General features: G+C 40.1%; 1 protein-coding gene and 1 long non-coding RNA gene across 2 annotated transcripts in view; both read left to right on the forward strand.

The window, feature by feature from the left end:
* Positions 1–208: 208 nt before the first annotated feature.
* LOC135484679 (uncharacterized) lies at positions 209–1,337 on the forward strand. The gene is made up of 4 exons (XR_010446483.1): positions 209–296; positions 564–611; positions 864–932; positions 1,284–1,337. It is a non-coding gene; the product is annotated as an uncharacterized LOC135484679 (long non-coding RNA).
* A 194-nt stretch (positions 1,338–1,531) lies between these two features.
* The window catches only part of LOC135484862 (uncharacterized), a 46,022-nt gene continuing 32,811 nt past the window's right edge, over positions 1,532–14,742 (forward strand). The window contains exons 1-21 of the mRNA XM_064766557.1: positions 1,532–1,847; positions 1,999–2,046; positions 2,211–2,270; positions 2,461–3,018; positions 3,658–3,714; positions 3,992–4,187; positions 4,543–4,949; positions 5,270–5,332; positions 5,443–5,994; positions 6,149–6,196; positions 6,536–6,598; positions 6,794–7,354; positions 7,575–7,622; positions 10,730–10,801; positions 10,912–11,042; positions 11,268–11,472; positions 11,804–12,019; positions 12,221–12,268; positions 12,486–12,548; positions 12,704–12,945; positions 14,239–14,563. Of these exons, the coding sequence (XP_064622627.1) occupies positions 1,532–1,847; positions 1,999–2,046; positions 2,211–2,270; positions 2,461–3,018; positions 3,658–3,714; positions 3,992–4,187; positions 4,543–4,949; positions 5,270–5,332; positions 5,443–5,994; positions 6,149–6,196; positions 6,536–6,598; positions 6,794–7,354; positions 7,575–7,622; positions 10,730–10,801; positions 10,912–11,042; positions 11,268–11,472; positions 11,804–12,019; positions 12,221–12,268; positions 12,486–12,548; positions 12,704–12,945; positions 14,239–14,563 (4,279 nt within the window). The remainder of the gene's footprint in view (positions 1,848–1,998; positions 2,047–2,210; positions 2,271–2,460; positions 3,019–3,657; positions 3,715–3,991; positions 4,188–4,542; positions 4,950–5,269; positions 5,333–5,442; positions 5,995–6,148; positions 6,197–6,535; positions 6,599–6,793; positions 7,355–7,574; positions 7,623–10,729; positions 10,802–10,911; positions 11,043–11,267; positions 11,473–11,803; positions 12,020–12,220; positions 12,269–12,485; positions 12,549–12,703; positions 12,946–14,238; positions 14,564–14,742) is intronic.

Raw genomic sequence — 14,742 nt, forward strand, 5'->3', positions numbered from 1 at the left:
CGTGTCAAACACCCGCCTTGTAATGATGAGTTTAAAGGCTTGGATGAAGTTTGTTACATTTAAACAATGCTGTCGTAAAAAGAACACATGCCAGAGTTGTTTGTCGAAAATATTTTCTGTTTGAAAATCACGGCCATCTCCTCTTCAGATCTATCATATCAGAGTTGGTCTCGTTCTCGATAGCGCCTACCTCTCAACGATAGTGAACAAGGAATACACATTTGAAATCAAACTGGGCATGAACACTGAAAAACTAAAGGCGGTGGCAATGGTGTACCTCTTACGTGTGCAAGCGGGTGAGTACATTTATACGTGTATATCTGTTTATTCCTACTTATAAGAAGATTTACATTTTTTTTAGAGGACGTCACAACCAGAATGCCGGCCAAGACCACAATAATTGGTACGGTACAATTTACTAGTATATGGCTCTCCATTGTATATTTTGTACACCACCAGCAATAAATATCATTACAACCGAAATTCATGAAGACATTTATCAGAATCTGTTGACATACACATGTACATGTACCATATCACATGTTTTCATTTCTCGATTTCAGACCAGAAGTGTAAACTAGGACAGTATCACGCAATGGACAATTGCACACGTAAGTATTGATATCGTCAAAGATTCTAATGCCGTCAAGATGAAACATTCTAATGAAGGTTCGGTTTTTTAAGTCAAAAATATTAAGACTATCAACTCTGACATACACTCAATTTTCTTGAGAACAAATTCACGTGGCGACGACCCTATGAGTCTTTAAATACATGTAACTTGTTTTGACTTTCAATGTTCGGAAATCAACCTCGTTGACTCTTTGTTTGAGGATGACTAAGATAATATTGGTAAATTTCAGCTGTTGCTTGTCCTGCGAAGTTCGTTTGGAAAGACAAGATTCACATGTGTGATGAAGCAGTATCGGATAGTAAGTAATCGATATGATTTGCAGATAAGTTCTGTTGTTACAAGTTCTGCATTTAAAAAACCCCACTGAGCAGAATCAAGCATGTTGGTCCGTCTTTATCGTTTGAGTATGGGCCTGATAGTCACTGCCAAAATTAGGATTTGAAAAATGCACACTATGTTCTTTATCAGACGCTCTCTCGTACTGCCACACGAATTGCACTAAATCCATTCTTCAACGTAAACTTGATTGCTAATAAACCAAAATCAAAATAAGAAACTCGTTATTCCGTATTTTTTGTATTACATTTGGGTGGAGCAAGTTGTAATGTGTGCCTTGTCATTGATACAACCTTACACATTTTCTCTCCAGATAAGATGCAAGTTGACCTCTTGGTAATACTCGACACCTCCGCAAATACCGGGCCAAAAGGGTTTGAGTTGGCAAAGGCATTCCTGAGAAGGGTCATACAGACGGAAGAGATAGGACCCGAGTATCTCAACATAATCATCCTCTATGCCAATTCGCCGGTTACAAAATTAGTAATGAACATCGCAGACAGCAACAACAAGTACACGGAACAAGTACAAAATATCCAATATGGCGGCCAGCAATCCAAAATGGCCGACTTGATGAATAGCGTCAAAAGCATAGTGGAGAAGAAGACATCTCTCCGCGGTGGCTATTTCAGGCCAGCGGTACTTATGTTGGGTAGCTGTACCCCCGAACCTCCTGAGCAGAGAGTAGTGATGGATACTGTGACGTTCTTGTACAACAATGGAGTGAGAATGTATTATGGGAGTGTTGGCAATAAAGTCGACCTGAACTACATGATGGGCATCGCCTGGAAAGAGATGACATTCTATCTGTCGCCTGATTTGAATGAAGAACAACTGAAGGAGAGGACAGATTTCGTAATGACAAGGATAGCAGAAGGTACATGTACATATTAACACGTAACTGTAAAACAATCTATTCCTTAGTCGAATTCGTCGAAGGATACACACGTAACTAACATTAAATCATTAAGTTTACACTTTTAAGTTAATCGTTTTAACGTAAATTATAACTTTTATTCATATTTCAGATGGTAAATGCAAATTGGAGCAAGCAATGAGTGAAAACACTTGTACAGGTATGTCATTGTTTAAAAATCTTTCGAACGGTTTTCGGCTTTCTGTCGATTTAAAAAGTAAAAGCCATTTTCAAAATTGAAAGATCGCCTCTTTAGTTCGGAGGGGAATTTACGTTGTGCAAAAACTGGATTCATTCAAATATGACTTATGGTTTCTTTTTTAGCCATCACATGTGGGCAAGGCTACACGTGGAATGGAAAAATGTGCACAGAAGGAAGACAATGTAAGTGGTCTTTCAAGCAAGGTTTTCCAGAACTGTCATCTTTTTGCCGACATGCGAGGGCTTAATCATTCAAATAAATGCATTGATTTCGTTGTAAACTTCAGACTGTTACCAATGCGTCCTTTTCAGTTTTCTGTTTTTGTGATTGTTATTCTATGCTTGCAATTATTTCATTGTCTTACACTTTCAGTAAATGTCAAAGTGGACCTCATCTTACAATTAGATGCCTCGAGCTACACCGGACCAGTTTTCTACAAGGAAATGACTGAGGTACTGAAACAACTTGTTGACTACTTTACCAAAAACGTTCCCCAGCTGCAAATCGTTGTGGTATATTATGCATCCCAAGCATCAAGTACGAGTCTCCTAGACGCCGGTCGACTGGACCTACTGGCGACGTTCAAGCAGAAAATAGCCAGACTGCCCTACCAAGGAAGTTTACCGAAGGTTACCGCAGCCCTTGACGAAATTGTAAAACTAAAGACACTTCGTGCGGATGCAAAGAAGTTGGTCATGTGTTTAGGAAGCTGCACCCCAGAGCCAACTGAATTGACAGCAATGGTAAAAACATTCAATAACATCTACATGGCAGGCTACCAGATTTACCAGGTTCGTGGAGCAGTGATGTTGAACCCTGACATGCTAAAGGGTGTCTTTGCAAATGTCAACGTGTTTCCGTTGAAGATAAAGAGCGCGAGTCACAACATCATACGTCTTGCTGAGGAAGTGTTCGACAAATTCGAAAAAGGTAGGACGATTTCTATATCGGTAGGATCCACACAATGTCAATCAACGGCTGTTGACACGATCATCGACCAGGACTTCTGCCCTTAGAACAACCGCCAAATGTGCATGCATTTTTTAATCATCTTACATTATGTGTACTACTCTATGTAAAGTTGAGTCAATACATTTTCTACTCGCCAAAACAGGTATCTTTTCTTATTTGAACAGATATCAAATGCCACCCTGGGACAATCACGGACGCAACTGGACAGTGCGTGAGTAAGTATTCTGCAGTTTATGGAAATTGATGGGAACAAGTGTCTATAAAACTATTAAATCTATCAATGTTTAAAAGATGAACAGAAGGCACAGTTCAAATCTTTTCTAAGATATATAATCATTTTTATGCTAATATGCTATGGTTTTAAGTATTCTCCTTTTCCATTCATGTTCCCTTTTGTTTACTCATTTGGCAGGAAGGTGGACATCTTTTGTCAGAACTTTATCATCTGATAGGTTAACCTGGAGGCCACTACGTACGTGGCGAACCCACAAACCTACTTACCTATATTAAAACGTTATTACTTAATCTGAAACATATCCGAAAATGGACCATGATGCTGAAGATGGTAATGATAACTGTTTTGTCGTGCCTTTACAGAAATTCGTTGTCCTGCATCAGACGTAGCATATTTACCATTATGTGACGATTCACTAAGTAAGTACAAGTCTTTCCCTATTTGTGCATTTGGCGGCTAAGCAAAAACATCTACACTGAAGACCAATGTATAATGCTGACGGTAAAATAGGTAGGAGGTGTTCTAGTTCACCAATTGGATATCAATTGTACGGCATATTAAGTAATTCGACGTCTTTTTGTTGGTATAAAAACGATTGTACTGCCAGCCATTTTATTACGCAATATTGGATTTCAATCACATCACTGTAAAGGAAGTTGCTTTTTCTTCACTTAATGAATTTCCCCCTTTTTTTAGAGCGACCGGTCAAACTTGACCTGTTCATCCTGTTCGACGGTTCAGCCTTCACCGGTAAACTGGCCGCAGATCCGTCTAAGGCGGTAGCTAAATACATCATCGACCATCTGATCTTAAACAGCACTAATACTCAACTTACCCTTTTGTACTACACACACCAAGTTAAAGCAGGATACTTATTAAATGACCCAGAAAAGTAAGTAACCTCGAAAAGCTGATGATACCAAAATTTGTTGTTCAGATGTTGTTGGAGACATAGTCACCAACTACCTTCCTATTACCACTTATCAGAAATGAACTCTAAATTTGAACCAAATTTCTGTGATGTTGAGTGTCTAAGAGAAGTGCAGGAAATAACCATGAATTTTGCTTCGGAGGCCTTATAGCTGCACCTTAATTAACTAAGGCAACGTATTAGATTACATGCAGTTGCACTTGATGCAAAGCGAAAATGACCCAGTAGTTAAGCTAACTGTAAAAAACCATGTTGATTATTGCTAATGTTTTACTGATATATCGATGAACATGTAATCAAAAATCTTACAATTCAGATTAGCATTCATCGATCAGTTCCGGAATTTGCCAATCACCTTGCACCCACCATCCATGAATCAAGCCCTGAGTGTGCTGAATGATAACTTAGAGACAAAGAAAAACGTTAGAAATGGCACGAAGAAGGCTGTTCTGTTCTTAGGAAGCTGCACGCCCGTTCCTGCCGAGCAAGTCCTCATTCATGAAAACCTGAAACGCCTGTACCATTCGGATGTCAGGGTGTACGGCGTACCTGTCGGCCAACACGTGGATATGACATACTTGCCCGAAATTGTCTGGGAACAGAACCAGTTCTTGGTGACGAAGAACACAACTGTCAATGCCATTGGCAAGCTGATCGTCGATAGGCTTGCTAATGATATCAGCTGTCCTGAAAACAAGGTGTATGAACGGGGGTCCTGCAATGGTATGTAAAACCTCCCTCCCAAGGTTTCTGCAAGGCGGTGCCACCTTAGACCGATGCAGTCAGTCAACGTTATGCCTCCTGCTCCATACACGGCTCCCTGTGCTTGCTCATGAGGCAGTCTTCTCTTCTTCTGCTCTCTCGGAGACATGATATAGAAAAAATTGCAAACCTCAACCTAAGATGTCTTCACGACAAAAGAAAATACATTAAATTTATGGTGTATTGAAAATGTACTTAGCTTATCCTACCTCTACATTCTCTGTTATAATCATAAGATCAGAAGAAAAATCTTGAGGTTATTTTGGTCGTTTTGGTTTCAGACATCCGTTGTGAGAAGCACCAAAAGTGGGATGGGAAGATGTGTGAAAAAAATGAGCTCCGCAGTAAGTACAATGTCAGTGAGCATACATGTATAATCCTTTATTCGCTTTAGTTCATTTTGTGATAAAAGTGTTTGAACTGATTTTATTTTGATCTGTTTCATACATTACAGGTAATCTTGATCTTGTGGTGTTGCTGGATGGCTCAACATATACGGGATTAGCAGCTTTGACGAGAGGCAAACAATTTATCGCAGAGATCCTCACAAACCACTTCACTCACCAAGAATACGTTCACATCACCCTCATCTACGCTGGCGATGTAATTGCCACTTACAACTTCAATGGCCTATTCACGGCAGATAGTGTCCGTGACCACATAAAAACTGTCATGGCTCTACCACCTGGTACCAAAGCATCCATGCTAGTCCGTGATCTTAAATACGTTGTAGCCAAACTTAAAAATCGCGACGTCCATTTGAAGACCCCGTTTGCGTTCCTGAACGTTGGAAGCTGCTCACCCGAGAAGAAAGAATGGGCGGATGCATTCGAGTTGATGGCGAGCATCTATAACATGGGTATCAGAGTGTACGCTGCACCTCTTGGGGTGACCTTGGACAAGGAATTCATTTACCAGACTGTATGGGAGTTGAATACGTTCTATCTGAATCAAAAGACTGATTTGGCGAGCATGGCGACTGAGCTAGCATCCAGAGCTAATGAAGGTAGGCATGCATAGTCCATCCTCTATCAATATACCGTCTTGTTGGTGTCAGCCCTACACTTTTTTTCAGCTCGCCGTAGTTGAATGTTACCATGTAACCTTTTTTTGTTGACATTGATGTTAAAATGATTGACTATTCATGCTGTGCATTTCAGACTCCAAGTGCAAGTATGGTTATGTGTCACCCAGAGGAATCTGCGTCCGTAAGGATTATTACTATCCTCTTCAACTTGATATTGTATACTAGAAATCTCATTGGAATTACTCATGTCTAACACAGAAGTGCGCTCTGAACTGCCATCAGAAAAAGTTGTTTGTCAATAAGTGCATTAAACTATAAAACTGAATTGCACCTTTTCTTGGCATTGAGTTGTACGAGATGCACCAGAGGCCATTAACAACAGACTATCAATAAAAGAATTAAGTCTTTACAGAGAGTAAGTTATGATATACAATAAACTTGCCTCTTCGTGTACGTTCTTTCTCGGACCTCAATAAGGATTGCATATTTAGCCCTGCTTTGTCTTGTTTACCAATTTCAGCAATCAAATGCCGTGTTCGATATCGATGGTTGGATAAAATGTGTGTCAAAAAGATATACGTGGGTAAGTACTTTTGTGGGTTGGTAACTTCAGTGTTGATGCCATCACGATGTATCAAACGATATGAAATAAGAGAGTTCTTCCATGTCTGTTGGCCTGTTGGCTCCTTACACACACAGTCGTCTTTTAAACTGGTCTACATAGCTTATAATGACTCGATGAATTTAGCACACTTAATGTATCACTCTTCTCTTGTAGCGAATAAAAAGTTCGATATCTTCATCCTCTTGGACGGTTCTGGCTACACGGGCGTGGAAAACTTTCACAAGGCACGCGCCTTTGTTATGGAACTAGTACAGCTGTATAAAGTAGGGAAGGACCACCTCCGAATCATTGTCATCTACTATGCTTCACAGGTTACAGTCCTGAGGATAGGATTCACCGTACCTAGCCAGATCTTGATTGATAAGTTTATACTGACTCTAAAACACCTGGAGGCAGATAAATACGCACCTCAAATGGTAGCCCCAATGGATGAATTGTTTCGAGAAATTCAAAAGATCCCAAAACGGCAAGCAGTACCGAGCGTGATACTTCTTATCGGGGCGTGTCGGCCCGTGCCAGGACAAGAATTGCGCATAAGGTCTCGCTTTAGAAAATTGTACAAGGCTGGAATCCGTGCCTATACCATTCCCTTGGGGATCATTCAGAGCAGGTATTTCAGGATGAGCATCGTCCCGGAGCAGAATAATTTCCGGATTCCACACAATCAGAGCCAACAAAAGTTTCTCCATTTTGTCCTCGACCGAATGCAAAGGGGTTAGCATATTATTCATATTCATCCAATGCTGTGCTTATTTATTTTTGAATCAACTTGAAGTCGACCATCAGAACTGGGATCTCTTTATTGATATGACTAAAAATGAGACAGGATGACACAAGACAACTTTCAAAAAAGCGCAATGACCACTGACTCGTACATACGGTATTACAGCTTGCTACATGCGTTCATCGTAAAACATATTTTCCTTCTTTGCAGATGCCGGGTGCCCCATTGGACAGGTTGCTCCGAAGGTTGCATGCGAAGGTGGGTGTTTCAAATCACTATCTATACAGCAGAAAGCTCACATCATTCTCACTAACTATAATGCTCCGACCCACTTCACCTCTCACAACCAATCCCTCATTGATCCAATAATTGTAGGTCAGCCCCGACTCCTTCTCCGATGTAAACGTCCTCCCTCAGGGCATCAGCGACCACTGTCCCGTGGTAGTCGACATACTCCAAACCAACCCCAAAGCAGCATTCAAGCGCCCGATCTGGCAGTTCAGCAAGGCAAACTGGAACGACCTCAAACAAGAAATGTCAAGCGTTGATTGGGACAGCCTTCTACACACGGCCAACCTCAATGTAGCGGTAGAAGTCTTCACCACCACCCTACTTGAGACAAGTAAAAGATACATCCCCTTCCAGCGGATCAAATTCTCTTCAAACGACAAGAACTGGATAACCGCCGAGATCAATATAGAAATCAACAAAAGAAACAAGCTCTTTGGATAAGCAAAGAAATCCGGTTCTAACATCGATTATGATATCTTTAAAAAAACAACGCAACCACGTTATCTCACTGATCAAGAAGGCAAAGGATTCCCACCTTTCGTCGATATCGGACAAATTGAAGAATGGAAAAAAGGATAAAGACTGGTGGAAACTCGCCAAAAGCATCTGCGGTTCAAGCAAAGCCAACACAACTCCTTCACTAAATGTCAATTGCTTTTCCGTAGACGACCCTGCAACCAAGGCCAACATCCTCAACGCCCACTTTGCCAAAATCTGCAACGTAGATGAGACCAACATACCCGCCCAAGATGAACTCCCAAACCTCACCAACAACGAGCTCAACGACATCATAATCACAGAGCAGGATATCGCCGATCAAATCGCCATCATGGACACTAACAAGGCCATCGGCCCAGACGGCATCAGCCCTCGCATAGTTCATTCATTGAAGCTCCAATTGACCAAACCGCTCCACATCCTTTTCAACAGATCTCTGAATGAAAACATATTCCCAGAAACATGGAAAAAAGCAAACATTACCCCCATATTCAAGAAAGGTGACAGGCACGATAAATCCAACTACAGACCCATTTCCCTCCTCAGTGTCATAGGAAAACTTTTTTCGAAAAAAATGTCCACAGAAATGTCTACAACCATGTCCGTTTGCTCATCTCGAATAACCAATCTGGATTCCTGGCTAACCACTCTGCAGTTACCCAACTCCTCGAAATAAACCATCAAATACTAATGGACCTCGATGAACAGAAGGAAGTTTTCTCACTATTCTGTGACATTTCCAAAGCTTTTGACAAGACTTCTCATTAAGGCATCGCATCGAAACTTATCCAGTTTGGCATCAGAGGAAACCTGTTATCATGGTTCAAGAGCTACCTCCAAGACATGCAACAACGGGTAGTACTCAACGGAAAATCCTCAGAGTGGCTTCGAGTCAACGCTGGCGTCCCCCAAGGATCTATCCTAGGCCCACTGATGTTCCTGATCTACATTAACGACGTCACGGAGGAAACCAACGGCAGAACGAGACTGTTTGCCGACGACACTTCAAACGCATTCGCATCACGAAACCTCATAGCATGCACGCCCGAAATCCAACAGGATATAAACAATCTTTACGCATGGGCAATGAAATGGGCCATCACCTACCACGCAACAAAAACGCTGTATCTGATTACGAGCAGGCGGAGACAACCCTCTGTTATCCACTGTCATCTCAACAACGTCGCAATTGATCAAGCCAAGTCACACAAGCACCTCAGATTAACTTTCAACGACAGAGGAACCCTGGACGACCATATCCAGTCAATCATTACGACCGCAAACCGCAGACTTGGCATACTACAAAACATTAAATACAAAACGGATAAACAAACTTTACTAACGCTCTACAAGACATTTGTCAGAAGCGAGCTCAAATACGCAGACGTAGTATGGGACGGACTCCCCCAGAACTTTGCAACAAAACTGGAAAAAACTCAAATCAATGCAATGCGATGTATAACAGGATTAACAATCAGCTCTCACCACCGCAACCTTTACAGAGAATCTGGCCTTCTACCACTCGAAAAGCGCAGGAAATTCCACCGCCTCGTGATGTTCTACAAAATTTTAAACGGACTTGCACCAACCTACCTCAAAGACCTCATCCCAGAACTAACCGTCGATAGTCACTACCATAACACACGTTTAGCTACAAACAACAATATAACACCTTTCATTTGCCGCACTAACAGCCTCTACTCAAGCTTCTTACCTTCTACAATCTGCGACTGGAATGCTCTCGACCATTCTATACGTGCGAAACCAACTCTGAGCTCTTTCGTATATTCCCTAACCAAACTGCCAGAATTCTCTATCAAACCAATCCCCTCCTGGCTAAACATCGGCCCTCGCCCACTTAACATCATTCTCACACGTATGCTAAACAATTGCAGCGGACTAACATCTGACCTATACCTAAACCACGTTTCTGAAAACCCCACTTGCCTCATGTGCCCTATGCATGTTCCGGAAACCTCTTCACATTTTTTCTCGACTGTCCTAAGTACGAAAACCAACGCAACTCCCTGATCGCCAATACCCTTCAAATAACACACTTCCACAATGCAACTCTAAACTCAAACATTCTTCTCAACGGCCATCCATCTTTCTCCAACCTCGAAAATGCTCTCCTTATCAAATCAACCCTAAAATTCATATCATCCACAAATCGTTTTCAAATCTAACTCAAAGAAAAATATCTGACCCCCTCTTCTCCGTTACCGCCAACCCCAAACTCGTATGATCATTCCTACTCTTGCACCCCTGTCCCCCTGCACTTTCCAAACTATCTATCCTTTTTTTCTCATTTTTACGAAATTTACTACATTTCAACTTCACATGTTTTTCAATTATATATTTTGTATATCTCTTGAAATTATCTTTAAAAAACTTATGTCACTATTCGTATCTTTATAAACTTATGTAACTATTTGTATATATTTATATTTTGCAGTAGTTTAAGCCTTCGGCTTTTAACTGTAAAATACATGTACAATATAAACAGAATAAACTCTTCGTAAAAAAAACCCACCTAACTTTTGGACTGTGTTACAAAATCATAATTCGTCTTTCAGCCACCAAGTGCGAGATCTACCAGAAGTGGGATGGTATCATGTGTAAGGATACAGTCACGGCAGGAAAGAGTGGTAGGTCTTCTTTTTTCTCTGTTAAAATCCGAATTCTCAAATAATGTAATTGTCTTATCCAAAATTTGTTGTCTCTTCATGTGAGAGAGTCCATTTCTCCTCTTCTTCAGCCACAAAGAAAATAGATCTGTTTATAATGATGGATGCTTCCATCTACACGGGGGAAGCTGGCGTCAGACACGCCAAGGATTTCATTGTACAGTTTATGCAGAATTTTCAAATAGATCAAACTGGAACACGAGTAAGTGATTTATGACTTGAGCTTACATTTCTATCTTCAGCTTATTTCCGTACTGTTGAATCAGATTTGCCTCTGTAAGCATCAAGTTCACTGTACTATCTTGGCAATATATTTATTTGGGCATAAAGACAGTGCTAGAAGTTAGGGATTTCAAAACATGACCCTGAACATCAGGTAGCTTGCAAAGTTACGATACTAAGCTTGACGACTTTAATCTCTTTCTAGCTTTTCATCATACGATACGCTAAGAGTGTTGAAGTTCTAGAGGTGGCAACACTGACACCTGATATTACTAAGAAAGTGGAGAATCTGAATTACGAGCCAGCTAAGCCTGACATGATGAAGGCAATGATTGCATTGAATTCGGTACTGCGAACCAGCACTAACGTCAGGAGGGAGAAGGATGTACACAAAGCTATACTTTACATAGGTTGGTATTGAAATTTGCATATTGTGAAACTATTTCATGGTTCGAAATATATTTCAGACAATCACGCTACGTGACAATTCAAATTGCAGTCTTCATATCAGCTACTTTACCAAATCTAAATGCTCCATTACAGTGGTCTTTGCATCTATGTGATATTGTATCTGGTATGATTAAAGGCCTCGTTATGCTTATTTGATACCCAATAAGTATTACTGGCAAATGTGTATACGGTGTTGGTCTACTTGCCGATTGCATTACAAAATGGATCATTTTAACATAACGAACAATGCTGTGTATGGAAAAACAAGAAAACTGTTCGATTTTCTTTTAGGTAGCATTCGAGCCCGGGAGGTTGCCGCAGCCTGGACAATCTTAGCCTACTTCACTCAACTTTACAGACAGAAGATCCGACAGTACGGACTCCCGCTCGGACAGCCGGCGCTGCAATGGTTGAAGTTCCTCATCTGGGAGCAGAATACATTCCATGTGTCGAAGGTGAACACCATCCACCACCTAGTGAGGCTAATCGGAGTGAGGGTACAGGAAGGTATGTGTCCATCTACGTAACAGGGTTTGAGAAACAGTTCTGGATACATATTTCTAATGATTATAAAGAAAAGTAAAATCTCAAAATCTCTCCATATTGTTTCTAATTGCTCCAGTGTCAACACAATATTTTAAAGCACAACAAATCAACAAGCTCAAACTCAAGCCTAGCCAAGATAAAAGAGGTTTTTCTGAATTTCAGATACAACTTGCAAATGGAACGAAATTGACGAAAGAGGAAGCTGCAGGCGTGAGTAGATAATTCAGTTTGCTCCTCTCATCAACACATGGACTTTAAAGTAAACGTTGAGAGACCAAACAAGTTCACATTGAGATTCGGCTATGCACCAGTGCTCTCCTATACAGATTCACCTGACTGTATTGTGGGTTTTTTCCAACTATTTCGACATGTGAATATTTTGTGGGAACTTACTTCTCATTTGGATAGATTGTTATTTGTTTTGCAGGAATTACTTGCTATCCGGGCTTTAAATGGGATGAGAAAAAAGGAATGTGTCTTAAAGGAAAAGGTAAGTAAAATGTTCGAATTGTGTGAGTAATGAATGAAAATACGGATTACAGGCAGTTAGATATTACTATTTAGCATAATAAATGTCATGCAATTTGAACTACCAGTTATTGTACGAACTAATTTCTAACCTCCTTTGTATCAACTCCTTTTTAGGCTTTGAATTCAAGTTAGATGTGATTATTCTCTTGGACGGGTCAAAGTTTACAGGGAAGGCAAACCTAGAGAAGATGAAAGTCTTCCTCATAACTCTGCTGGAAATGCGAGGCTTCTTCAACAGCGATATCCGAATTATTCTCATCTTCTACGGCCAGAAGCCACATGTCCTACTAATGGACAACATCAAGTCGACCAAGACTTACATAGGTCAGATAAATGCTTTGAAAATGTTAAATGAGGTAAATAAAAAAGTCTCAATAAAAAGTCTTAATAATTGAGTCCACTGTAACAGAAAATGCTGTCTTATGGAAAAATAGTTCAAGGTTTAATTGGATATTGTTTGAGCTCTTTTGTTCCCTTCATATGATGGTATTTTAGTCTGCAACGTTTATGCCTGTCGTTCCCTGTATTTCTAGTAAAGTTGCGGGTCTCTATTAGTCAGAAAGGTGTCTGTCACTGATATTATTGGTATGATTTTAAACTTTCGTTACCTATAAACCTGTTTAAAGCAGGAGAAATCGTTCATTCCTTTCTGGAACTAAGTTAATCCGATGATAAAATCAATATAAATTTTTCTTTTGAAAGTTACCTGACGTGGATCCTTTTAACATAGTAAACAATGCTGTTTATGGAAAAACAAGAAAAATCGTTTGATTTTCTTTTAGGTAGCATTAGTCAAAAAGGTGTCTGTCACTGATATAATTGGTATGGTTTTAAACCGTCGTTACCTATAAACCTGTTTAAAGCAGGAGAAATCGTTCATTCCTTTCTGGAACTAAGTTAATCCGATGATAAAATCAATATCATTTTTTCTTTTGAAAGTTACCTGACGTGGATCCTTTAACATAGTAAACAATGCTGTTTATGGAAAAACAAGAAAAATCGTTTGATTTTCTTTTAGGTAGCATTAGTCAAAAAGGTGTCTGTCACTGATATAATTGGTATGGTTTTAAACCGTCGTTACCTATAAACCTGTTTAAAGCAGGAGAAATATTTCATTCCTTTCTGGAACTAAGTTAATCCGATGAAAAAATCAATATCATTTTTTCTTTTGAAAGTTACCTGACGTGGATCCTTTTAACATAGAAAACAATGCTGTTTATGGAAAAACAAGAAAAATCGTTTGATTTTCTTTTAGGTAGCATTAGTCAAAAAGGTGTCTGTCACTGATATAATTGGTATGATTTTAAACCGTCGTTACCTATAAACCTGTTTAAAGCGAGAGAAAGTATGCATCCCCTCCTGGAACTAAGTTAACCCGATGATAAAATCAATATCTTTTTTTCATTTGAAAGTTACCTAATATGGATCCTTTTAACATAGTAAGCAATGCTGTTTATGGTAAAACAAGAAAAAACGTTCGATTTTATTTTAGGTAGCATTAGTCAGAAAGGTGTCTGTCACTGATATAATTGGTATGATTTTAAACCTTCGGTACCTATAAACCTGTTTAAAGTGGGAGAAAGCTTTCTTTCCCTTCTGGAACTTAGTTAATCCGATGATAAAATCAATATCATTTTTTCTTTTGAAAGTTACCTAACATGGCCATTGCGGCGGACGCTGCCCACCTATTCCTTCGCAAAAAATGGAAGATAAGACCGGGCCACGTTGGGAAGGTCGTACTCTACATGGGGAGTTGTAAACCGGGCTCAGCGGAGGACGCCGCCGCCGTGACCAACAGTATGTCAGCCATGTACAAGGAAGGAGTTCGGCAGTATTCCATCCCATTTGGCCTTGTACCGGATGATCAGTTCCAGCGCCACGTGTTCTGGAAAGAAGCAGTGTTTAAGTTTACCATGGCCAAAGGAACGACTGCTGAGAGAGATGTTGCACATCTTCTGATGAGGCTGCGAGCAGGTGTGTGTGATGTTTTCCATGCAGAAAAAAATTCCATTATTTTTGTCTCTGTTTCTTATGTCATTTTATAATTCGATACAATCACCAATCCAGTAGTTCTTTATCCCCGACATTATGTAATTATTGTGAACCAAAAAGCCGGCATGGCATATATTTTTCTACTCATCATCTGCATTGCT

Source organism: Lineus longissimus, chromosome 3 (genome assembly GCF_910592395.1).
Source record: "Lineus longissimus chromosome 3, tnLinLong1.2, whole genome shotgun sequence".
NCBI classification, from domain to species: domain Eukaryota; kingdom Metazoa; phylum Nemertea; class Pilidiophora; order Heteronemertea; family Lineidae; genus Lineus; species Lineus longissimus.